General features: G+C 39.6%; 1 protein-coding gene across 10 annotated transcripts in view; it reads left to right on the forward strand.

The window, feature by feature from the left end:
- RUNX1T1 (RUNX1 partner transcriptional co-repressor 1) overlaps window positions 1–24,321 on the forward strand; it is a 120,845-nt gene that overhangs the window by 91,343 nt on the left and 5,181 nt on the right. For all 10 annotated transcript variants that reach the window (XM_061346784.1, XM_061346777.1, XM_061346775.1 and 7 more), the window contains 2 exons: window positions 9,562–9,630; window positions 14,863–15,053. In XM_061346784.1, the coding sequence (XP_061202768.1) occupies window positions 9,562–9,630; window positions 14,863–15,053 (260 nt within the window). The remainder of the gene's footprint in view (window positions 1–9,561; window positions 9,631–14,862; window positions 15,054–24,321) is intronic.

Here is a 24,321-nt window from a genome sequence, read left to right on the forward strand (position 1 = left end):
GTTGGACTTTAGCCCTTGCAGGCCTTCATAGTCACACTCACACAATACCTCACACAACTCCTCCAGGTGATTCTGCTATATAAACTCAAGGTTTTATTTTGTGGGCTTGCTTTAATTTATTATGTTGGCCTGCTTATACCTCATCCCCTCACTTTTATGGCGGATGCAGTAAAGAAACACACCTTATTGATGCCCTTTTTTTGTTCTTTGCTCTTCTGAAGAAAACAGAAAATGGATTACTTGTGTAATATTTATCTTAAAAAACACAAAAAATTGTCTATATTGAATGTCATCTGATCAAAATCTTCATAAACTCTGGTCATTAGCAGAATTGCTTATGTGCTCTTTTGCAACTATACAGCTTTAAATAAAGCTGTTTTCCTTTTGCCCTTAAGAATAACTTATTAAATCTAAAACTTACTTAAGTGCAAAGAGAAATCCAGAAAAACAAATCTAATGCCCTCACTAACCTCCTCTTGGTAAATCTCTAGAGTATTATTGTAATATTTAGTGCCTCTTGATAACAACCAAACCTTTTTTTGTGTGTGTGTGTGTCAAATGATCTGAGCCAATAGCTGTATAAATTAGCTTCAGTCAATGAAAGGAACGGTTATGGAAATGCTGTTCCCAAGTTCACTAATAAGTCTAGTCCCAAGAGGAGCCCTTCTCAGAAAGAAGCATTCAGGTAATGGCTTGTATGAATAGTGTTAAATGTAATGTAAAGAAAGACTCATAAATATGGCATCTGAAATGTCGATCACATCTGCAGCTTCGGGAAGAACACTTGTGAGGAAGCCCCTAGAGCAAAAGCAGTGGTACCCTTCTCTAGTAAAGCTATGATGCAAAAAGAGCTAGGCTGCGGTGCTTGTATGTACAGTTAATACATAAAAGAAATGAAAGGAAACGTGAGTTTTTGTAATTTTTCCAACAAAATGGAACTCAAGACATTAGTCAAAACTTTATAAATAATAGTACAGTCCAAGAAAAATAGTCATAACTAGAACAGCAGCAGTAGCAAGGGATAAAATGAAGATCAAACGTACAGTTATGTCCCTATATTACCATTTTGTTTGTGTATTTGTCAAAATGAATTCTTGGAAACAGCAAAGTCTTTTTGCCTCAAAAGACTTTATATGGCCCCACCTTCAGCACTGGACACACCAGTCCCCTCTGCAGTACTGTGGGTACAATTGATCTGGTTGGAGTGAGTCCATTCCAAATTTAAGCTGTCCATTTTGGTTATTTGGCTTTAAAAACTAGTTCTGAGACTCATAGACATGAAGTCTGGATTGCTTCAGTGATGTAGCATCCATCACAATTGTAAATATCAGTAAGAAGTGCTTTTATGTCTTGACATGTCAGGCAGAAAATACTTACTTCAGAGTCTACGGGAAGGTAGTCCTTAAATTTCCTCAAACCAGGTAGTAATCTAGTTAACAAAATCAAAACTAACATACAGCGGTAAAGCAGTTGATGTCATCTGCCTGGACTTGTGTAAAGCGTTCGACACTGTCCCACATGACATTCTTGTCTCTAAATTGGAGAGACATCAATTTGATGAATGGACCACTCGGTGGGTAAAGAACTGGCTGGACGGCTGCACACAAAGAGTTGTGGCCAATGGCTCAATGTCCGGCTGGAGACCTGTAACGAGTGGTGTCCCTCAGGGATCAGTGTTGATACCGGTCTTGTTCAACATCTTCGTCGCTGACATGGACAGTGGGATTGAGTGCACCCTCAACAAGTTTGCTGATGACACCAAGCTGTGTGGTTCGGTTGATATGCTGGAGGGAAGGAATGCCATCCAGAGGGACCCTGACACACTTGTGAGGTGGGCTGATGCCAACCTCATGAAGTTTAACCAAGTCAAGTGCAAGGTCCTACACCTGGGTCGGAGCAATCCCAGACACAGCTACAGGCTGGGCAGAGAAGAGATTCAGAGCAGCCCTGCGGAGAAGGACTTGGGGGTGCTGGTCGATGAGAAAATGAACATGAGCCGGCAGTGTGCGCTTGGAGCCCAGAAAGCCAACCGTATCCTGGGCTGCATCCAAAGGAGCGTGACCAGCAGGTTGAAGGAGGTGATCCTGCCCATTTATTCTGCTCTTATGAGACCTCACCTGGAGTACTGTGTGCAGTTCTGGTGTCTTCAACATAAAAAGGACATGGAACTGTTGGAACAAGTCCAGAGGTGGGCCACGAGAATGATCAGGGGACTGGAGCACCTCCTGTATGAAGATAGGCTGAGAAAGTTGGGGCTGTTCAGCCTGGAGAAGAGAAGGCTGCATGGAGACCTCATAGCAGCCTTCCAGTATCTGAAGGGGGCCTATAGGGATGATGGGGATGGACCCTTCATTAGGGACTGTAGTGATAGGACAAGGGGTAATGGGATAAAACTTAAACGGGAAGTTTAGATTGGATATAAGGGGGAAATTCTTTCCTGTTAGGGTGGTGGGGCACTGGAATAGGTTGCCCAAGGAGGTTGTGAATGCTCCATCCCTGGCAGTGTTCAAGGCCAGGTTGGACGAGGCCTTGGGTGATATGATTTAGAGCGAGGTGACCCTGCCCATGGCAGGGGGGTTGGAACTTGATGATCTTAAGGTCCTTTCCAACCCTAACTATTTTATGATTCTATGATTCTAACATTCAGAGTTATAATAAAATTGAAGCAGTGTCTGTGAGCCTTGAGACACTGCCCTGTTTAGGGCTTTTTATTTTAGTTTTGAAGTGAGATGGAGTGGGTTGAAAAATTCTTCCAGTATTTTAATTAAGGTGTCACAACATGTAAATACTGTTTTTTTGCTGCAGGGTTTCTAAATGTCAGTGATTCCCTTTTGTAATTTTTTTTTAAAGGAGGTAATCCACTCTTTAAATCCATCTTGTCATCTCAGCTAGCAAGAGGAACAAAAGGGGGCCATATGGCTACATTGTCTGTGCCTTTGCTTCTTTTTCTTTACAATTAAAATATCATCACTGAAGTGATAAGTTCTCACTATAAACATTACACCATGGTCTTCATAGATAGCTCTCACTGAAAAAAATCTGAGCTGAAATTTAGCATAGATAGATTGAGTCCAAAAGAAATTGAAGAAAATTCTGGTTGTCGTCTGGCAAAGATTTTTGTGGTTCTTTTAATTTGACATCCTTGTAAATCACATTGAGCTTGGCAGTTTGCAGCATCTGATCAATATTTTTCTGTTCGTATTTTTAATTAAGAAATCAAATGAAATATTTGATCATTCATTTTAATGCAGTGTAATCCAATACACACATTAGCCAGCTACAACAGGTTACAAGCTCTCATTATTCTCCAAGAGTGTGTTGAAAGTAAGATGGGTCCATTCTTTTCAGTCTGAATAATACATGTTTATGAAAGTCTAAAAAATGACTCAGACTTTATATATATTCACTTGATGAACTGTGATGGTCTGTGAAGTGAATAATACATCACCCGGCTCCTCTATTTCTGCTGAAGAATTTCAGTACTATATACTGTAGCAGGACTGCAACTTTCATCCTAATAGTGAATAATTACACGTATCAGACATTGTATACTGAAATACACACAGTCAGATAAATTAAAGATGAGGGTTCTTCAACATTGTGGGTTATAAACAAGATCTATAACTGTATTGAGTGCAGCTGTGGCTCTAGATAAGTGGTGTAGCACACATCAGAAGGTCTGCAGAGATGCTGATTTTTTGTGTCTGTTGAATTGGTTTGAATGGCAGCCTAAGAAAATAAGAGTTTGAAATCTCCAGCTGAAGAGTTCCAATAGCTGTATTTTCCCTAGGAAACCAGGATTATCAGAAGTTATGAATTTATCAAAAAAAGTATAGCTTAGCCATTTCTTAACACATTTTAAAGTATTAACCCTTTCAGAGGCAGTTTATATTGTATTGAAGGTTGTTCACCCTCATACTTTAGTGTTAGCCAGGGCATTCTTGTCAATACATGTCTAGTCATTCTGCGATTATAAAATCTTCCTTTACCTTTTACAGATAATTAGCATTGCTGTGATATGCATGGTATTCTCAACATGAGCTAATGGGAATGCTGTGAATACCACAGTAACAGTTGTAACTTGTAATTCAAGAATATAAGGCCTCTATAATACTGGTCACTGATGATAGTAAGTATTGTTCTTAATCCACTTGCTTCACGGGAGGTTTGGTCTGGATTGCGGTGTACTGAATTGCATGCTGTTAAGCTACGGCTGCAGAAACATTTGTGTTTGTATTCTCAGTACTTGGTTTTGATCTCGGTTGAGGATGATTCAGTAATGCAATACCTGTGTGGTTTTCATTTTCTCATTCTTTTTAAATGAGAACAAAACTATATCTTTAACACAATTTCCCATGTGGTCAGCGTGCTGTAGTAGCCACAAGAAGGTATTAGAGGGCAAAGAAGGGCAGAGATGCACATAAAAATACTTAAAACTCATGCCCCCCAGCAAGGTTAGCAAGATAGTCTCATTCAGTATTAATGCTCCTTGAAATTTGTATCTTTTATGTGTGTGTATATAAATATACACACACACACACACACATATCTGTCTCATTAATTGGAGTGGCATACTTGTGAGCTTGACTGTTAGAAACAAGGCAATGAATATTTGATGTTTGTTGCTCTGAGAAATTTATTGTTTGTTGTCTGTGTCCCACCGGTGTTGTTACATTTGTTATAGGGTAGAATGAAGCAAAACTTGCATATGAAGTATGAAAAGTATAGATATACATAGGAAAGCATATATATTTCATATATGAAATAATCTCTAGTTCAGAGCTGCAGCTTTTATTATATTTGAGCCCTGATGTTCACTATGACATATAAGGTATTGTCACTGCCAGTATTTTCATAAATACCATAAATTCTAAAAGATCCTCAAAAGATCAGATGTTCATCTCTATTTCTTAATGTTTAGTTATTAGAGACTTGCATGTCATTGTCAAGTGATAAAAACCTCCATTCTTTTGTACTCTCAACCTATCTTCTGTTTCTTCTTTCCAAATATGGTTTAGGCTTCTTGACAGTTTTGAATACAGCTTTCCCTTTTAAGTCTTTCTGTTCTGTTTTCTTCAGTCCTTATTATCCTGTGAGAGTTCATATCCTTTATTTGGTCCTAATTTTTTGTCTCAGTTTCACTTTCCAGATCCGTATTTATTTCTCCTCTTACAAGTCTCCGTACCTCTTTCAGTACTTTCAGCACCTATTCTTTTTATATTAAAACCACCAAAAATAAGCAGTCTACAAGATACTTCTACTCATTAAACTCCAGAAGCCTGGTGTTTAATTGATCAATTAACTATCGATGATCCTTATGGTTGAATATGTTCTTGAAATAAATACACAGGCCCATGTGGAACCCAGCACCATATTTTGACAACAGTTTTGTTTTTTTTTTTTTTTGGTGGCTGTTTTCTTTCTTATTTAAAATATCTGGGATAGGCTCAAAATACTTCTTTTTCCTATATATTTTTTAAAATAATACATTATGTTATTCCCTGCTGTTCAATAGCACGTGAGGGCTGAAACAGAGACTAATTTTTGCGCTTTTTCCTCCTGTGTATTCTTGTGTTCCAACCCAGCAACTTTCCTGCTGAGAAGCTTGTTTCACATTAAAATAGAAAATTGCAAAACAGTTTTGATTTCAAAATCTGTTTTATTTTTACGTCATTTAAGTTCTTCACAGACAAGTACTGGTTACTGTCATGTACATGGGCCTTTTATTTTCCTCGTTGAGCTTTTTCATCTGGTTTCAGTAGGAACCAGACTGATTATTAACAAGTGCTTTCAAGTCATGCCTTGCCATGAATTTTGAGTCAGTTCAGTAGTGCACATCCCATTGTTCTTTATAATAACATTCTTGCATTCTCACTGTTAACAAACCTTTGTGTTACGTCTGACATGTAAAGCCTTCTCTGATATGCTTTTTATGTTGCTGTGTCACTTTGGGTTATTCCTATTTTTGTCTGATTTCATCCTGTTTCCTTCCAGGCTGAATTTACTTTGACTTCTAGGTGCTACAGTCAGTCAGTTAATATAATGCATTTTCCTCATTGTGGCTTCGTGCAGTTGGTTTAACATTTTGTATTTTAGGGACTTCACTCAATTAATGTTGCATTTAGTTTGAGTTTGCCAGACATCCAAGTTAAGAATTTTTGTGGCTTACTTTTTATGGGTGTCCTGTGATTCTTAATCTGAAGGCCACCTTACCTTAAAAAATAATAGTCATGTAAGACTTTATATCTTCTGGTCATGTCCTGTATTTTAGCTCCCAAAAGAAGATTGTTTTCATGGACTCATCACCACTGACTTAAAAAATAGCCATATTAATAATATTTTTCTTGCTTGGAAAATATGGTTTTTATTATCTTCACAAGCGCTTCTTGTCTTTTTTTTCTTTTTTTTTGTGTGTGTGTGTGTGTGTGTGTGCACCGTTCCAAACTATGGGAAAGACTCTCGCAAGCTCTTGATTTAATTCTTCTTGCAGAGGATCTCATTCCTCATGTAAATAATTTGTGGTTGGAATAAGAGCTTGATTGATGTTTATGTTTTGGAAATTTTAACAATTAGCTGGCAATCTGGTCATTTATGTCATTCTATTCCATTTTTGGAAAGCCATGTGTACCAAAAAATTAGCTCCACATCTCTTTTATTTATAACACAACGTGCCACAGTAAAGGGCTTAAATCAAGGTTATGATCCCCTTGCAGTGGATAGTATCTTAAATAACAGACAGGAAAAGTCAGCACAAGGTACAAGACATTAATGCAACAAACCTCTTGTTTTGCTGCTCTTGGGGTCTGGTTGGGTCTTTTCCTGCAGGTGATGTGGGGAAAGCAAATTTTATGAGCTTTTTAATTTTTTGCCTTTAGTTTTCCTGAGCTTTTGGGTAATGTTTGCTGCTGCTGCCTCTATCCCTGACTGAACCGGCACTGTGCCCACAAGTCTAAAAGGCTCCAAGGGATGAGGGAAGGGTACACAAGGACTTTAGCTATCTCTAGAACCATATGAGCCAGGTGGTATGGAGAATTTTTCCGTTTTCAGCATCAGGTCTGAAGTCCTCTATGAAGTTGATTAAACAATGTAAATAGTTATCTGTTTTACGGACTCATACTTACACACCCTTGTCATTTTATGCTTGAGAGGTGTGAAATTCTGCCTACAATTTTCATCCCATTCTTTAGTGACAAACAGAAGAGCTCGGGAAATCCACTCAGCTGCCTGTCAGATGGGAAGATTCAGTCTACCCAGTTGATGTCTGCAGATTCACATGCTAGAAACATAGCATCTGTGGAACAGTGCACAGAGATTGGGATTCCCTACTCTCCACATAGCTGAAACAGCCCTTGTCATTTCCACCTTTGATAGCTATCTCCAATACTAAGTGTCATCATGTGTTTAAGGGGCTGTAGCTGTGGTGGGTTGACTCTGGCTAGATGCCAGATGCCCACCAAAGCCCACCACTCCCTTCTTCCTGAGCTCAGTTTCAGTCCTGAATTTCTCTACCACCTCCCCCATAGTGTTAACACAGGGACAGGAAATGAGGGTTCTGGTCAGTTTATCACAGGGTGTCTCTGCCACTCCTTCCTCCTCAGAGGAGGACTCCTCTACTCTTCCCCTTCTTCAGCATGGGGTTCCTCCCTCTGGAGGCAGTCCATGAACTTCTCCAACATGGGTTCTTCACAGAGGCAGCAGTTCTTCATGAACTGCTCCAGCATGGGTCCCTTCCATGGGTGCAGTCCTTCAGGAACAGACTGCGCCAGCATGGGGTCCCTTCCATGGGATGTAGTCCTTCAGGAACAGACTGCTTCAGCGTGGGTCCCCTGTAGCATCTCAAGTTCTGCCAGCAGACCTGCTGCAGCATGGGCTTCCTATGGGATCACAACCCCCTTTGGGCATCCCCCTGCTCTGATGTGAGGTCCTCCACAGGCTGCAGGGGAATCTCTCCTTCAGTGCCTAAAGCACCTCCTCCCCGTTTCTTCGCTGACCTTGGGGTCTGCAGAGCTTTTGCGCTCACACATTCTCATTGCTCTCTCCAGCTGCAGTTATGCAGGTTTGGGTTTTTTCCCCTTCTTAAATATGTAATCCCAGAGGTGTTACCACCATCACTGATGGGCTCTGCCTTGTCCAGTGGTCTGTCTTGGAGACAGCAGACGTTAGTTCAGTTGGACATGAATGGTGCTTCTGGCAGCTTCTCACAGAAGCCGCCCCTGTAGCCCCTCTGTTGCCAAAACCTTGCCATGAAGAAACAATACAGTAGCCTATTGTACATAAATAGTATTTCATGCATATGTATGCTGGTGTAAACAACAACTTTCAAAACCTGATGATTGAACTTTTTCTTAAAAGTCCTACTTTTTGACCAAGTTAGTGAATGATAACTTTAGGATACAAACCAGAATATATTTAGTGAAAATTATTATTCAAAGAATAACGTGTACTTCTGTTATGTTTCAAACTCAGACAGCAAACAGGGTGTTTTAATTTCTAGCAACATCTCCAAGAAGATTTAAAACTTATCTCTAATGTAATAATCAAGTATTTTAATGATTGAATTCTGTCACACAGGCAGCAGTAATCATGGCAATGAACTTACCTTTATGTATCTTTTGTTTGTTTGTTTGTTTGTTTATTTCTCCTCAATGACTTAGAAGAAATAGCTAATCAGGTTTTAAATCGTATTTGAAAGGAGCAGCTTTTCATCTGCTGAGAACCTGTATGCTAAATTTCAGGCTAAAGTGAATTTTCTTTCTGTATTGTCTGATCTTGTGTCTTTGAAGTCCGTGTGGAAGGGATCTTACTGATTTCAGAGCTCTTAGGCTCAGGCCCAGAGGTTAAACCCTTTTAAAAAAGGGGAGGAGGAAAGAGCTGTCAAAATGTGATTGAAATATACAGGTGAATTACGAGCTTCAGCTCCAGTGGGGCTGTTTGGCAGCATATGTGTTTAGGGGCTTAACCTAAAGTTAAAGGTTCTGTTTTTCAAACTCATGCAGCTACAGTTGCCAACATGGGCTCAGATGGAGGAAAGCGTCACTCTGAACATAGAGAAACAACCTTTTCTTTTTATGTGGACAGCTTATTTGATCACTGGAATGACATCTTGGCTTTTATCTCTGCCTGTCAGTAGCCATTCTGTTTTCACAGAGCAGAAGCACCAAACCCAGGCTGTTGCCCTCTTTCTTCTTCCTTTTCATAAATAAAATGACAAAGGATGAAGCACATCACTCCCTCAGTTAGTCTCACAAAGCCAGCCTTGAAAGCGTGGAAACTTTTATATAGAGTTGACTCAAAATGCTGTAAAATGAAAATAAAGCAAACTAGTCTCAGCTTGGCTTAAGATGAGACACTTGAGTCCTCAGCACTGATCTGTCTATGTGACATTCATGAGCTATGGCCACAGCATCCATTTGTTTTGAGTAAAAATAGATTAATGGGATTTTTTTTTTTTGTCTGAGCAATAAGGGAAGGGAAAAGGTATTTCTCTAAGCCTTGTTCTCAATGAGCAAGCATTGCTCACTGTGTTCTTTCTTTTTCCCTCCACACCTCCTCCTCCTGCAGAATCACATCGGGAATTCCTTCACAGGCCTGCGTCTGGATATGTGCCAGAGGAGATCTGGAAGAAAGCTGGTAAGAACTGTTTAAAAACACCAGCTTAGTCTTCTGGCAGCTGTGTGCAGATGTTAACGCACTGATGTGAGGAATGGAAGGGGGGGAAGGACATACTAGTAACAAGAAGAAATTGCGTTTAATAATCTTAAACTGAAAGTGATCAGGATATGAAATAATCTTTATAATAGAAGCATCTGCTCTTATAGTTGGGGGGGGTGTTGGTACTTCCATGAAGGACCCCTATTTTCAGGGGTTATAATGGTTTCAGGCTGAAACTTGATCTGCTGAAGTTTCAGTCTGTAAGTAATTTAAAAGAAAAGGTTTGTGTGGGATTATTTTTTTTAAGCATCAAGGTTCTCACCTAGTTGAAGGTAAGAATTCCCAAAGGAGGAGAAAAAACCCTTTAAAGGAAAACCTTCAGCTGTGCAATGTACCTGTTCTTCATTTAAAAAAGATTCTGTGCCTGTCAGCTCCCAGTGAAGTCTGTGCTCATAAACGTGCAAAGTTTTCAGTGCAGGTATGCAAGATCGCATCTCTGCAGCTGCTTTGGGTGGTTTCACAGGCATTGACAGTGGCTTCCCCAAGCTTGGAAAGCATCCTGCGCAGATGTTTTGGTTGTGCAGAGTTTTCTTCAATGCTAAAACTCTGCCTGAGCACAAGAATTTCCTGGCGAGGATCCCACTGCGGTGCTGGAGTTAAGCCTTTGCTCTTTTGACACTGATATCAGAGCTTCCTTGTTTACAGAGAGGGCAGGAGTTAGTTCTTCAACTCCAGTGAGGTAGATGAGTTTCTATATATATGCTCATACACACAGACACACCTTCTGAACACCTGTATAATCATGAAGTCTACAGCAGCTATGTAAGCAGGAGTTAATGATTAAAAGGCAAATATGCAGGAGTTTTAATGCGTTCTCATCAAATCTCCTGTAACTGCTCACAGCTTTTTGTTTTATTTTAAACTAAATACAGAACATATGTGTAAAATTGTTCTGCTGGCATGTCGTTGCATCAGACAAGAGGCTGTGGTTTCGTGTGACATGGACTTATCATGTAAAGTCTGTATTTGTCAACATGTTAATATTTTTGGAACTCTTGCATTTTCTATGAAAAATAACAAAACAACATATTTTTCTTCTGTCCAAGGAAAGTGTAGCCTTCTTAATGACCAAAAGTATTTTCATAGTTTGCTTTGCCAAACTCATACAGCAAAGATAAAGCATAATGGACCCAGGAAATCGCAGTAAGAAGAGCATTTTTCAGTTGAATTTCAGGAACTTTACTCCTCTTGCAAAATGTAGTGTTTGATGTCATTTGGCATTTTGGGTCATTTATGACTCCTAGATGCTGTACAAATAGAGAAAAAAAAAGGTTTCTTAATAAGCTAGCAACAGAAATTACTTGAAGCTTTTGGATGGAGTTACAAAATTGGGTGTGCATTCACATTGCATATATCTACAATTAGTAGTGTACAGGACCCATGACATGTCAACTTGTGAACATATGTCATCAGTTCATTTGAAAAAAAAGTATTTCCTTTCATCCCATTTCCAGTCTCTATTTTCATGCTGATGTGGGTTTAAATCAGATCCTTGTATTAACTGAGCATGCCTCTGAATTGGAGACTAAAAAAGTCAGACTCTATACAGGATGTATACCTGTATCTGTTAGTAAGAGTAGTAAAACATCAGAAAGCACACTGCATTTCATAAATCATGGACCTTTATTTTCAGGGGTGTGCACTGAAGTTGGAGGTCTCCACAGTCTCAAAATCAGTTCAAGGCAGGAAAGGTGCAATTCAGCTCTGTAAGAATAGGTCTCTAGTGCCTTTTGACATGCTTTGTAGTTTCATGGGCTGGGCTGCAACTGCCAGTCAAGAAGTCTGCAAATCTCTCACAAGTCATTTCTGCTGGCTCAGTGTGGATCCTGGTATCTCAAAAGTCCATAAGGACTGATGTGTAGATACCTGAATCAAGTATGGAAGTCTGATTGGGGTGCTGAATCCATTGAACTGAAATAATTTTGCATAAAAATGGTTAATAAACACCATCAAAAGCATTCAAAACGGTATTCACTTTAAACTTCTGGAGACTTATAAACTCCAGTGCAATTCCTGAAGTATAGCAAGTTAAGTACGTGCTTTTGTATTGTTGGAGCAAGCACATAGTACACAGCACCTTGTGAATTAAAGCCATGTGAGGCCAATTCAGTTTCATACATCAGTAGAAAAGAGTCATCAGTTCCCTTATTAACTTCGTTGAATTATGGATATGTAGACTAAGAGCACAAGCCAAATTACTGGTGCCCCTCAGTGAACAAGAGAGGAGTGTGTTAAGAGGATCAGTCAGATCATAGGTTGAAGGACTTGCTCTCTGGAAATACCTATTTCTCTTTAATAAATATTGAGGGGGTCCCAGCCCCCTGTGGTCTGCTGCCTTAGCTTCTTTCTGTGTCATGAGGAAACTCAGGAAATGCAGAGGAGAAAGGAGTGCTGATACCATTCGTGGTCTTCATAGCTCAGCGTTGTTAAGGCAAATAAAATCTCCTTCACTGTCACCCATAACTTTTCCTATATAGATATTAGAGGGTTTATTGTTATTTAAAACTATGAAGCCTTCAGTCTATGTCTATAAAATACCTGTAGGTAGTGGAAACATTTATTTTGAGAAGATGTGCAGAAAATCAGTGACTTTATCTAGTTCATTGGGTGTTCATGAGTTCATACTTTATTGGAATAATGGTGTGGTATTGATACCAAAACTCCTGACACATTTTAACTATTTTTTTCACACTTAATATAGCACAACACAAATTGTTGTCAAAGTTAATTGAAATACTAAAGTCCAATCCATAGTTTATACCAATTAAAAAGTATCGGTCAGGCCTATGACCTTGTAAGCACTTTCAGCATCTTCACACTCTCAGAAGCTTTGCAAAAAATCTTATGCAATATAGAAGTTAGCATATAAAATTCTATTTCTACATTTGGACTGAAAAGAAGTAAAATATGTGGGATGAAAAGCTATGAAATTATGAATCTCTGAAAAATGTTGGAGTTTTGCACTTCTGTTTAGTATAATAGTTTAAACTAGCATTTCTAACCACTGCAAACACCTCAGTGTAAAGCTAAATTTATGATGTAATGAAAGTGCATTGTGCCATACAAAGATAATTTCTATTTGTAGTAAATATCAGCAAGAATATAGGTTTTCTCAAAGAAACCCACTATGTTAGTAACTGCAGTTCATAGACACAAAATGTCTGTATTTAAGTTGCCTCATTTTTATGAAAATTGGTAATAAAATTGCATCTGTATGTCTGCTTGTGTATATTTCTTTTCTCACGATCAGTGAATGTTTGCAGTTGGTAATAAATATTCAAGCACCTTGCAAATGTCCTACCAATTCCCTTTTCTGATCTGTGTGTGCCTGTGGGACTAGAATAGGAATGCATAATTTAAATATAAATTGCCTGATTTGCATATACAATTAGTCTAGCTGCAGCTTTGATCGTAAGCAAAAATTATTGTCCTGTATTGCCACTTAGATAGAATTCTAATTCACCTTGAATATTCAAAGTAAATTAAGCCTAAGCTGTGTGGTTGAAGGGTATGATTTTTCCCTCTCCTGAGGCTTTCTCCTAAACAGCATTTACAGTAGGGCATATTTTCAGCCTCATAAAAATAAAAGCATAGGTTTTATCTGTAAAAAAAAAAATCACAAAAACCCCACAAAACCCCCCAACAAACTTCAGCTAAAACATCTCTCACAGACACGCACACACAATACACAGAGAGTAATAGAATGCTTTTTTTCATTGCAATTAATTCAGTTTTAGTCAGTGTATGGCTTAAAGTTAAGTCTTGTCATTTGGTTAATAGCTGAAAATGGAGAATTCATATAGTCCTTATTTTTTAAAAATAGCAATTGCAGAGCTAGAGATGTAACTCAGGAGAGTTACTGACTTAGTATCTGTACCTGTGTGCATGCACACAAATACATGGGCTAAATACATGGACTAAAACTCAAACCTGTAACACAGTTGTAATACTTAGATTTTAATCTACACTAAAACATTTTTATTAGAAATCTATGTTTTTAATTAAACAGAACATTTAATTAAGGTGGGTTTTAAGTGGATGAAACAATTAAGTGCAAACACTTGAATGAAACATGTCATAATTAGTTTTAATAGAGTGTTAATTGGTACTAGGTTTGCCAAGTTAATAATTGCTGCTTATTAAATTTTCAATTAATCATTGTCATTTTGCTTTGAATAAAGATGAAAATTAGATAAACTAATTCAGGGGGAGGATGGTTTCCTTGTTAATTAGAGCAGTTAATTAGAAAAGAAAAAGAAATTACTTGTTTTACTTGTCAATTAAGAGTGTTCATTAGTAAAATTTTTGCACTCTTCCTGCATCAAAACCTAAGTAACTAATTTGTGACAATCCATGTTTTGCAGAGTAAATATATGACACTAGTATATACACCAAAGAAACGGCTCCTACTGCTTTAGGTATTTTACAAGAAGCATGAAGGTTTGAATTTAATGAAGCGGCCTGCCCCTGCTCAGTGTTAATTGTGCACTGAAGCCTTGCTGGCTTGGGTGTGCTCAAGAGCTCAGTGGAGCCAGGAAGTCGAGTCTTCACAGTGTAAACATGGGTTTGGAGGAGAGATCAAGAGGTCAACTGAATGTTCATAAACAAATTTTAAATTTGGCTCATAAAAGTATATGTCCAGGAAAAGGTCTTAGCCCAGTGATTTTGTTTTTTTAAATAACTTTGTGGGGTTTTTTAACTTCATGTATGTATTCGTTAACATATGGGGAAAAAAATTGTTAATGACTGTAAGTTCTGTCTTAATTTCCAGAGCTTAAAAATGCGTTTTTGAAAAAGTCTGCAATATTGTGTCTTATATAATAATTCTTGCCAAACATATTCATAAATCTGATGTGCTACAAAACTACTTTTCCAAGTAAAATATTCAAGAATATTACAAAAGTAACACACCAGAGATCTGAAGTGTCTTTACTTAAAGTACTGACTGTGACTCAAAATAGCAAGCATCATCACAAAGCATTAGAGACTTTGGTGATCAGGAAGAAGGTCTTGAAGTGTGTTGAGGAGCCACGTTCCTCTCTGTCTTTCTACTGGAAATGAAAACTCAATATAATGCATGTCATGCATCAGTCCAATGCAGCCCTGTGCCAAACCTCCTGTGCTAATGAGGATTTCTTCCCTCCTTTGCAGAGGAAGCTGTCAATGAAGTAAAGCGTCAGGCGATGGCCGAGTTGCAGAAAGCAGTGTCAGAGGCAGAGCGGAAGGCTCACGACATGATCACTTCCGAGAGAGCCAAGATGGAGCGCACGGTCGCTGAAGCCAAGCGCCAGGCTGCAGAGGATGCACTAGCTGTCATCAATCAGCAGGAGGATTCAAGCGAGGTAAGGTCTTAGCTGGGCAGGCATCACCTGTCCAAGCTAGCTTTAATCTGGCACCAGCTATTTGTGCACCTTGGGAGTTCAGTGCCCACTATTAACTGTTTGCACAGCTGCTTTGGACGTATACTTTGGGTGCATGCTGAGCTCAAAATTTTCTTGGCTGTGTTGTAGTCAGAGCCCAGAATAGCTAGTGAACTTGAGCTGTGTTCTCACCTTTTAACCGCTGTTCAGGGTTACTTATAATGCACTCATTTCTGTTCTAATTTAGCTTTTCGGTGGCTTTATTTTAAAGCTCTTCAAACTGCTTCAAATCTATATTGAATAGATAACAAGATTGCTCCATGGAAAATGTTCATACTGAAATCTTATTTAAACAAAGAAATGATTCATGTAAAAGATTGTAGAGCGAGGTGGATAAAAGTTTGTCTGGCAGAGTATTGGATGTAGAAGTGATTAGCAAATGATGGTTCCTGTAGGACAGAATGTGAATGTAGATTTGCAAGTGTTTCTTTGTTCTGAATGTGTTGCTTTGACTGCAGGGAATACTTGAGATTTGAGGCATGGGTAAACAGTTTCTGGAAGTAGGAAAAATAGGCTGAAAGGACATCAAAGAGTAAACCAAGAATAAGTATGTTAAGCCTTGATTTACTTGCAGACCTGAGAGCAGGAGCTTTGAATTGCTGCAGTATGGGACATCCAGCATCATGGCTGGATGGAAGCTGGGAGTGAAAGAGCAGCACGGATTTGAGCAGTGCTACAGAAGTCTACATAGCAATTAAATTTTACATCCAAATTTAATCTCCTAAGTTAAAACTGCCCTTAAAACCAGACATGAGAAAGAAAATAACATTAGTTAAAAGTGATGTGTGCATAATCTTCATCTCTCAGGGCCACTGAAGTGAAAGAAATATTTATTGTTCTTGTACTAAGATCTTGGATGTAGTAAAGCCCCTTTTTAATATAAATTTTAAATGGCAGGGATTTGGAAAAAAGAGTAGCTAGCAGTACCTGTTGGGTGGGTCATACATTTGTGTATTTTTGTGTCAAAGCACTCCTCCTGGGCTGGATGGGCAGCGTTGCAGAAGAGTCATTGAAGTTGAAAGATGCAGATGAGCTAGCTGCAGCATGCTGAGAAAACTGGAAGAAATCACAAGCAGATAAGTCAGTGGCATGCTGCAGTATGCATCCATAATTTGAGGGAGCGCAAGATTTTAATTCATACCAGGCTTCTCTGGAGATGAAAGACCATTGTGGGATCACTGAATGCCCAGAGTTTCTCTTTAATGTATAGCAGATGAAAAAGGAGGAGACAAAAGGAATTGATTTCCAGCATCTGAAAGTTTCTCAGGAAGAGAGTGACTAGGGGAAGCGTATGTACTGTTTAAGTACTAACTGTTCCATTGTAGATTAAATGAGACACAAAATGCCAATAAATTGAATTTATATCTGAGATACTCAAGGACATTTTCCCTGCACTATGTTCATAAAAAGGACATTTTTCTGACTTAGCATCATTAAAGAGCTGTCATTTTTTGTGTATCTACAAGACTCCTATTGTTAAACCAAAATTCCAAAGGTAAATGCCTTTGGAGGAAACAGCAAATTAAATCTGTTTAGGGAGCTTATACAGTGTAGGCAGGGATAGAGGAAGTACTTATGTGCGAATGCATACAGCTGATTCTTCCTCAAGCAAATGTGCATCCAAAGGAATGTGTGGAGAGTTTGTGTGCTGTAATTAACTCCTGAGCAGTCGTATAGCTATGGAAGAAGCTGTATAACAACATGCATCTTCTTTTCTGGCAGAATTGCTTATGAGGTTGTTTGCCTGTTGGAAACAGGACTTAAAAAAAAAAAAAAAAAAAAAATTATTTTAATTTCACTCTAATGAAATATGTCTCATAGGTGTTTTGATCTTCTCAGGGCTGTACATCCTCAGGGAGGTTACAAGCCTCCTGGACCTAGAAATGAAGTCTGGTGTCCTGGTCCTGCAGCCTTCACACCTGTGGTCATGAGTGGCATATCAGTGTGGCTGTTTTGAGGAGAAAAATGCAAATTGTAGTAAATCTGCAGAGAGAACTCAAGTTTGTTCAGTTTGTGTTTATGGATTCTTTGAAGGGAGATTACAGTGATACTTATTTGAGAGTTAGAGGTATCTCTTAAGTTTTTATAATTGGTTCCTCTTCAGCTTCTAATGATGTCAAAGTCCAAACACTTGGGGCAGTGCTTTGGTTAATCTGCTTTTTGGTTAACCAGGCCTTTTTTGTTAACTCCTATGAGAATGGACCAAACTTTTCCTTCATCTTTGAGGACAGGAGATGAATTTGCCAGTGTTTGAAAAGTGTTATGTTATCTTGTGTTTATCAGGGTTGAGGAATAAAACTTCACATTTGCTTTGGTGTTTATTATATCCCAATCTCTTTGTGAACATCCCTCCTCATTTGTCTAGGTTGTAAATCTCCATAAACTTCTTTCTGCAGCTTTCAGCAAAATGCTTCCAGGAATGCAGATGCCTGTATACTAAAGGCACTGGAGTAGTATTTCCAGGACTAGATTATTTCAAGTGCCAAATAAGAGAATGCTGAAGAGCAGTTTATGCTGTTTTACAGGTCTAGAGGAAGGCTGAGCACCACTCGTCTTATCCTTGGTGCTAAGGATATCTTGCACTACGTTGCAAGAGATATTATCTTGCACTAAAACCTGCAAGAGAGCACTGTATAGGCTGCCAGGCAGTTGCTGTCAAAGAATGTTTCTCCCATGGTTGTAATTTTTTTTTTTTTTTTGGCTGTTGAAATTATGAATGGAGATGGGAATTTAGCACCAGATTTCTAATGTATCATATATGAAACATTTTACTCGTGAGACCCCACTTGGAGTGCTGTGTGCAGTTCTGGTGTCTTCAACATAAGAAGGACATGGGGCTGTTGGAGCAAGTCCAGAGGAGGGCCACGAGGATGATGATGGGGCTGGCACACCTCCCTTATGAAGACAGGCTGAGAAAGTTGGGGCTGTTCAGCCTGGAGAAGAGAAGGCTGCATGGAGACCTCATAGCAGCCTTCCAATATCTGAAGGGATAAGGATGCTGGAGAGGGACTCTTCATCAGGACTGAAGCAATAGGATAAGGGGTAATGGGTTTAAGCTTAAACAGGGGAAGTTCAGGTTAAATACACAGAAGTTCTTTACAGTGAGGGTGGTGAGGCACTGGAATAGGTTGACAAAAGAAGTGGTGAATGCTCCATCGTTGAGCGTGTTCAAGGCCAGGTTGGACAGAGCCCTGAGCGACATGGTCTAGTATGAGGTGTCTATGGCAGGGGAGTTAGAACTAGGTGATCCTAAGGTCATTTCCAACCCAAACCATTCTATGATTCTACGATTTTCATCTGATATGGCCACTCCCTGTCTATTGGCAAGGTTTCTTCCTTACAGCTCTTCATTTATTAGTCAATAAAATGCAACCTGGACCTAGCTGAGGCTTCTTGAAGCTGCTCTGGTGTGAGAACTTTGTGCACTGATTTTTGCTGCAGTCTTCTCCAGAGCTCAAAGTGGTAACTACTTCTAAGACTCAAAATTTTTGTAATTATTGTAATTTTAAGATAATATGTAGTCTCCTCATCCAAGAGCTTTCAGTGGTCTCACAGAGAGAAGTGGATTGGGTTTTTGATTTGTTGTGGTGGTGGTGGTTTTTGTGTTTTGTGGGGGTTTTTTTTCTGATTTTGTGTGTTTTCTTTTGCTTTGTTTTTAAATTGTTTTAAATTTGTTTTTTTAATTTCTGACCCTGACTTGATCCCCTGTTGAACTGTTGCTCTTTAGTTATGTTTGAATTGTTCAATATGGAGAATCGTGGAATTGTTCAATACATAGAATAATAAAATGCTTAGGATTGGAAAAGATTTTAAGATCATCCAGTTCCAACCCTCCTGTCATGGGCAGGGACACCTTCCACTAGAGCAGGTTGCTCAAGGCCCTTTCCGACCTGGCCTGAAGGATTTAACTCACAGTGCCACTGCTTCATGGACTGTACACGTACTTCCTAAAGATTTCTATAGTTTCTTGGCCCTTGCAACTGACCAGGACATACATGTTCATTATTTTCTGTTACTCTGATGAGAAAACAGTTGAAGACCAGCTAACAAAGCACACTGCTGTTGGAAAGCAGAAGACAAGAGAAGGCCTACCTGTCAGCATGGTGTTCCTGAACCACAAAGTATTTCTTCACCAGTTCTTTACAGTTGTTTGACAATAGATGACCCATTCATCAGCAGTTGGCTTGGCTGAGTGCAGAAACATGTGTGAGCAACCTTTAACAACTGCTGTGCTTGCTTTGGCTGCAATGTACTGTTATGCAAGCCATTTTTAGTAGTAAGGGTGAACAGCTTAGCAAAGAGACTGACTACCCAGAGTGTAGCTGGGGGGGGGGCCCCCAAATTATCAAAACGTCTATCTTTCTGCTAGGGTATAAAATGCCACTGAAAACTGCGATACTCTGTGTTATTCCTCACTTTTGAGTAGGGTGGGGGCTGGGGACAGAGAAGGAACACAAATGTTTCAGTTCTCTCTACTTAAAGCAGATGCTGACATCTGCTCAGATGAAACAAGTATGTAACTGGTCCAACACTGCTTTTAAGAGATGTGTAATGTTAGGGCTTGTTTATATTGCAGCAGTTTATGTTGTATGTGAATATCACACTTAGTTGACATTTTGAAGACAGCTGGGTTCAATCTCTGCTGACCAATCCTTTGAGACCAGGACTGTGCCAGCAAACCTGACAAAGCATCAGATGCTGTGATTCAGGCAAACCTTTTTTTCAGGCTGTTATTAAATTTAATACCTATGTCAGCTAATGTTTAAATTTTTTTGGCTGGGCATCTCTTAGAAAGTAGCACATCATCCCCTGCAGTGGTGGGTGGTACAGAGGGGCCATGTGTTCTGTGCAGGATCAGTCCAGATGTGATGTGAACATTGGCACTGCCCCCACTGCTAAACTAAGCCTGGCTAGCCAGCTTACACATCTCTTCTGTATGCTTCTCTGCATTTCTGTTTTCAGGATTTAGCTTCTCTCACGCTGACTTGTGTGAACATACATGTACTTTACACAATAAACAGTGGCTTGGGCAAGCTTGGAGTATTCAGTGATAGGTGTAACTTTACTAGAAGCACTTAAAATTTTTAATATCTTTGTATGGAGAGCTGCACTGTGATGCAGTGTGGGAATTTCCAAAGTACCAATGTGTTTCCCTTCCTGGCAGGTCTGGGTTAGAATTTTTATAAACAACTTTGCTGTTTTTTTACACTGGTGTTCAGTGGCTCATACAGCCCTCATTTAAGCCACTGTGGTTTTAGTGATTCCTACATGTTCCTTTTCTTGTGGTTACCAGTGATAGAGTTTTGAATACCATGGGCATCTCAGAACTGGGAAAAATCTGGGTTCTTCACACCCAGCCATGCTTCTTTTCATGGTAAACTGGGTAAATTTGTCAAAAATGACAGCTCAGGGTTTGGTGCTGTATTTGCAGCATTTCAGCATTTCAGAGCTCATCATCTTTTTGACATGTCACAGTCCATTTGTTGGTTTGTTTTGTGGGTTTCTTTTTTAAGCAAGCTCTTCACTGAGTCTCAGCTGGAGGTGTCAGAGGAAAGCAGTACTCAGTTGTGGTTGAATATTTCAAAGATGAAAGCAACAGGTTGGGCACAAGTTTCTTGAGTTCTGTTGTTTGAAGATGGAAGCTTAACTGCATGAGAATTAGGAGTCTGACCTAAGATAAGGCTATGACCTAAGAATGATGTTCCTTGTCAGTTGAAAGAGGAGGATGAAATATGATCAGTGGCATAAATTCGGAGTGAGATTCCCATCTGGTGTAATTTAGTCCAATTTCATTGAATTAATCCATTTTCAAGGTAGTGAAGTTAAATTGAATTACGTAGTCTGAGAATCTGGCCTTTTGTATAACCTCACTGTTTCACAGGAAAATCAATGCAGAGTTAAATTGTAATCCAGTCCTCCTCACAGTTCATAGTTTTAACTACATCTGGAAATCTATCCAGCTTGAGCTGGAAGTGCAGCATAGTAGGTCACTACGTAAAGACAAGGGAAGATATACCAGGAGAGGCTTTGAAAGATGTGCTACTCTCTTTCTCAGTGACTGATCAACTCTAGCTGTGTCATTGCTGTAAGATAACCGCTTTTCCTGTGCTTTAGTGATGGAGATTCTCCAGTGCCTCTAGACAATTTGTGCTTGTCCTTTAAGAGTCCTCATAATGTTTCTTTCCAGTTTTTCTTGCAGATGTTTGATCCCCTTATTTCTTCTATGCATCTGTGTAGACATGGTCATTGCCTTTTTCACTTCAGTAGCCTCCAAGACGTTTGGATGCTAGCATCCCCTCTCAGGTTACCATCTCTCCTAAGTTTAACAATCTGAATTCATTCAGTCTCATCTCATAGCTTGTGTTTATCTTATTTCCAATTATTCCAGATGCCTTTCTCTGGGTTCTTTCCAAGTATTTTTGTCTTAACTTGATTTGCTGTATCTGAAGTGCATCATAGAATTGTAGAATGGTTAGGGTTGGAAAGGACCTTAAGGTCATCTAGTTTCAACCCCCTGCCATGGTCAGGGACCTCATACTAAATAAACCATGTCACCCAAGGCTCATCTCAACCTGGACAGTACTCCAAGCTTTATCTTGCCAGTGCTAGGAAATGGAGTCTTAAATCGGGTGTAAAACAGTCTATAGTCTTGCTTATATGCCCTTGTATGATGATTGCCACCTTGTCACCAACACAACATTGTGGGCTCCTATTATCTCTGAGGTGCTGTCTGCACAGTTCAACCAGGTTGCTCCGTTTTGCTGGTACTTGCTTGCTAGAGCTTCCCAGGGGGGAAGATATCTTGAGCATGCTCAATCCGAAAATGAGCTGGAGCTCTGTCCGTGATGTTTGTTCAACTGGAAATATGGAGCAGGGGCATGTGAAACACAGCCCGGGCTACTAGCTGGCATCTTGAACCTAACTAGTCTTCAGTAGAATTTGGGCTCTGGAGCTATCAGCCAGCAGTGTGAACAGAAAGTGTCTGTTGCCAAAGGTGGTGGTGCCTGAGCCTAATCTTTGCTGCGGTTTTTCACTACTTGCACATGGGAAGAAGCAATGAATGGCCTCAGTGGTGAAGGCTGTGTAGGACAGGAAGTTCTGCATGTCAAATCCAGCTACTATCACCTGCAAGCTTCCCATAGCATGTGTGCTTCTTTGTGCTAATTTGTACTGTAATAATTGTTAAATGCAATAAGTTGTATAAATGTGAGCTGTAAATTTTATTTTGAAATTCTTGTATTTTATGTGCTTTTATTCCCAAATGACAGTAAGGCTATAATGATCTGTTAAATTAGAAATATTATGTCCAATGAACAAAGTCATGTACCAGGCAATGTAGGACACATTAAGTAATCATGATATGAAGGTAGGCTGAGAAAGTTGGGACTGTTCAGCCTGGAGAAGAGAAAGCTGCGTGGAGACCTCATAGCAGCCTTCCAGTATCTGAAGGGGGCATATAGGGATGCTGGGGATGGACTCTTCATTAGGGAATGTAGTGATAGGACAGGGGGTAACAGGTTAAAACTTAAACAGGGGAAGTTTAGATTGGATATAAGGAGGAAATTCTTTCCTGTTAGGGTGGTGAGGCACTGGAATAGGTTGCCCAAGGAGGTTGTGAATGCTCCATCCCTGGCAGTGTTCAAGGCTAGGTTGGACGAATCCTTGGGTGATATGGTTTAAGAGCGAGGTGTCCCTGCCCATGGCAGGGGGGTTGGAACTTGATGATCTTAAGGTCCTTTCCAACCCTAACTATTCTATGATCTGTGTAAGGAGCCAGCTTAGAGCTTTGTCACTTCATTAAGATCTTGCACTTATGTATCACTTTTCATGTTCTGTATAGGCTGATAGTTAATTGATGACTATTTTAATAAGAATGTTGTGGGTGTCAGGATGATGGAGCTAGGCTTTTTTCAGTGATATCCAGTGATAGGATAAGGGGCAATGGGTGTAAACTGAAGCATAGAAGGTTCCACATTAACATCAGGAAGAACTTCTTTACTGTGAGAGTGACAGAGCACTGGAACAGGTTTCCCAGGGGGGTTGCGAAGTCTCCCACATTGGAGATATTCAAGGCCTGCCTGGACAAGTTCCTGTGTGATGTACTCTAGGATACCCTGCTCTTGCAGGGGGGTTGGACCAGATGATCTCTTGAGGTCCCTTCCAACCCTTGGGATTCTGTGATTCTGTAATGTTAAACCAATGCTGCTAAAATTGAATTACTGTTTTCTGACCTCAGTACAGATCTTGTGGCAAGATACTGAACTATCATATGGTAGCTCTGATCACATCTGGAGACAGTTCTGTCTGTCCAGATAGGCCTTCCCCAGAAGAGAAGAAGAAAAATGAAGATATCCTAGAAGCTGGCCTGTATTAACTAGACAGATATTTGAATAGATCAGTTTGCCATCCTCAAAATAATTCCAGCACAATTAAAGGATGCACTTTAATGCTGCAGTCAAGATCTGCACAAGGGAGAGATTACTGCACCTGGGCAGGTGCTGGCTGATTTCAGCATTATTATTCCATGTGGGGAAAAGTGTCTTTTCAAAACAGTGTGCATGGAGAGGTTTTGTACATGTGTATGTGTTTTCAGATGAAGGGATAAAGGGCCAAACTCTGGGCTGTCAATTTAGTTGGAAATGAAAAGCTAGGAGACCATCAAGAGCGGCAGCAGTTGGAAATTCTGTGCAAGCACAACTGGAGAAGAATTACACTATGTTTACCGATCACAGTGCGAGCATCAAGCTGGCAGAGTGAAACTTCACAAGTACGATGTGAATGTTGAGAAATACTAGTCTAGCAAAAGAAGGAGAATGCAGGTATATCACAATTTGTTCTCTTTCTGGCCAGTAGGGTAAGACATTTTATGTCTTTGAAATGCTAACACAAAGTTGTCAGGTCAGTGTACGCATAAATATGTCTGCGCATGCATGTTCTCATGTACGGGGTTCTAAATTACTTCTAGTTATTTTTCATCATGGAGATATAAGGTCTTTTAATGAGAAGGTGTTCAAGAATAGCACAGCTACCAATTTCCAAAGGTGGTTTTACCTCTCCAGCACTGGACAGAGTTTGAGCAAAATGAACCTGAAACAATGAATACTGAATCAAAACCAGGTGATGCCAGACAAGGAGTCTGAATTCCCAACATTTTATTACCAGAAACATCTGTTTCTGTGTGTTCGTAATT

The sequence above is a fragment of the Neopsephotus bourkii genome, unplaced genomic scaffold, assembly GCF_033783945.1.
Source record: "Neopsephotus bourkii isolate Nb327-2 ecotype Australia unplaced genomic scaffold, CSIRO-AGI_Nbou_v1 NB_275, whole genome shotgun sequence".
NCBI classification, from domain to species: Eukaryota; Metazoa; Chordata; class Aves; order Psittaciformes; family Psittacidae; genus Neopsephotus; species Neopsephotus bourkii.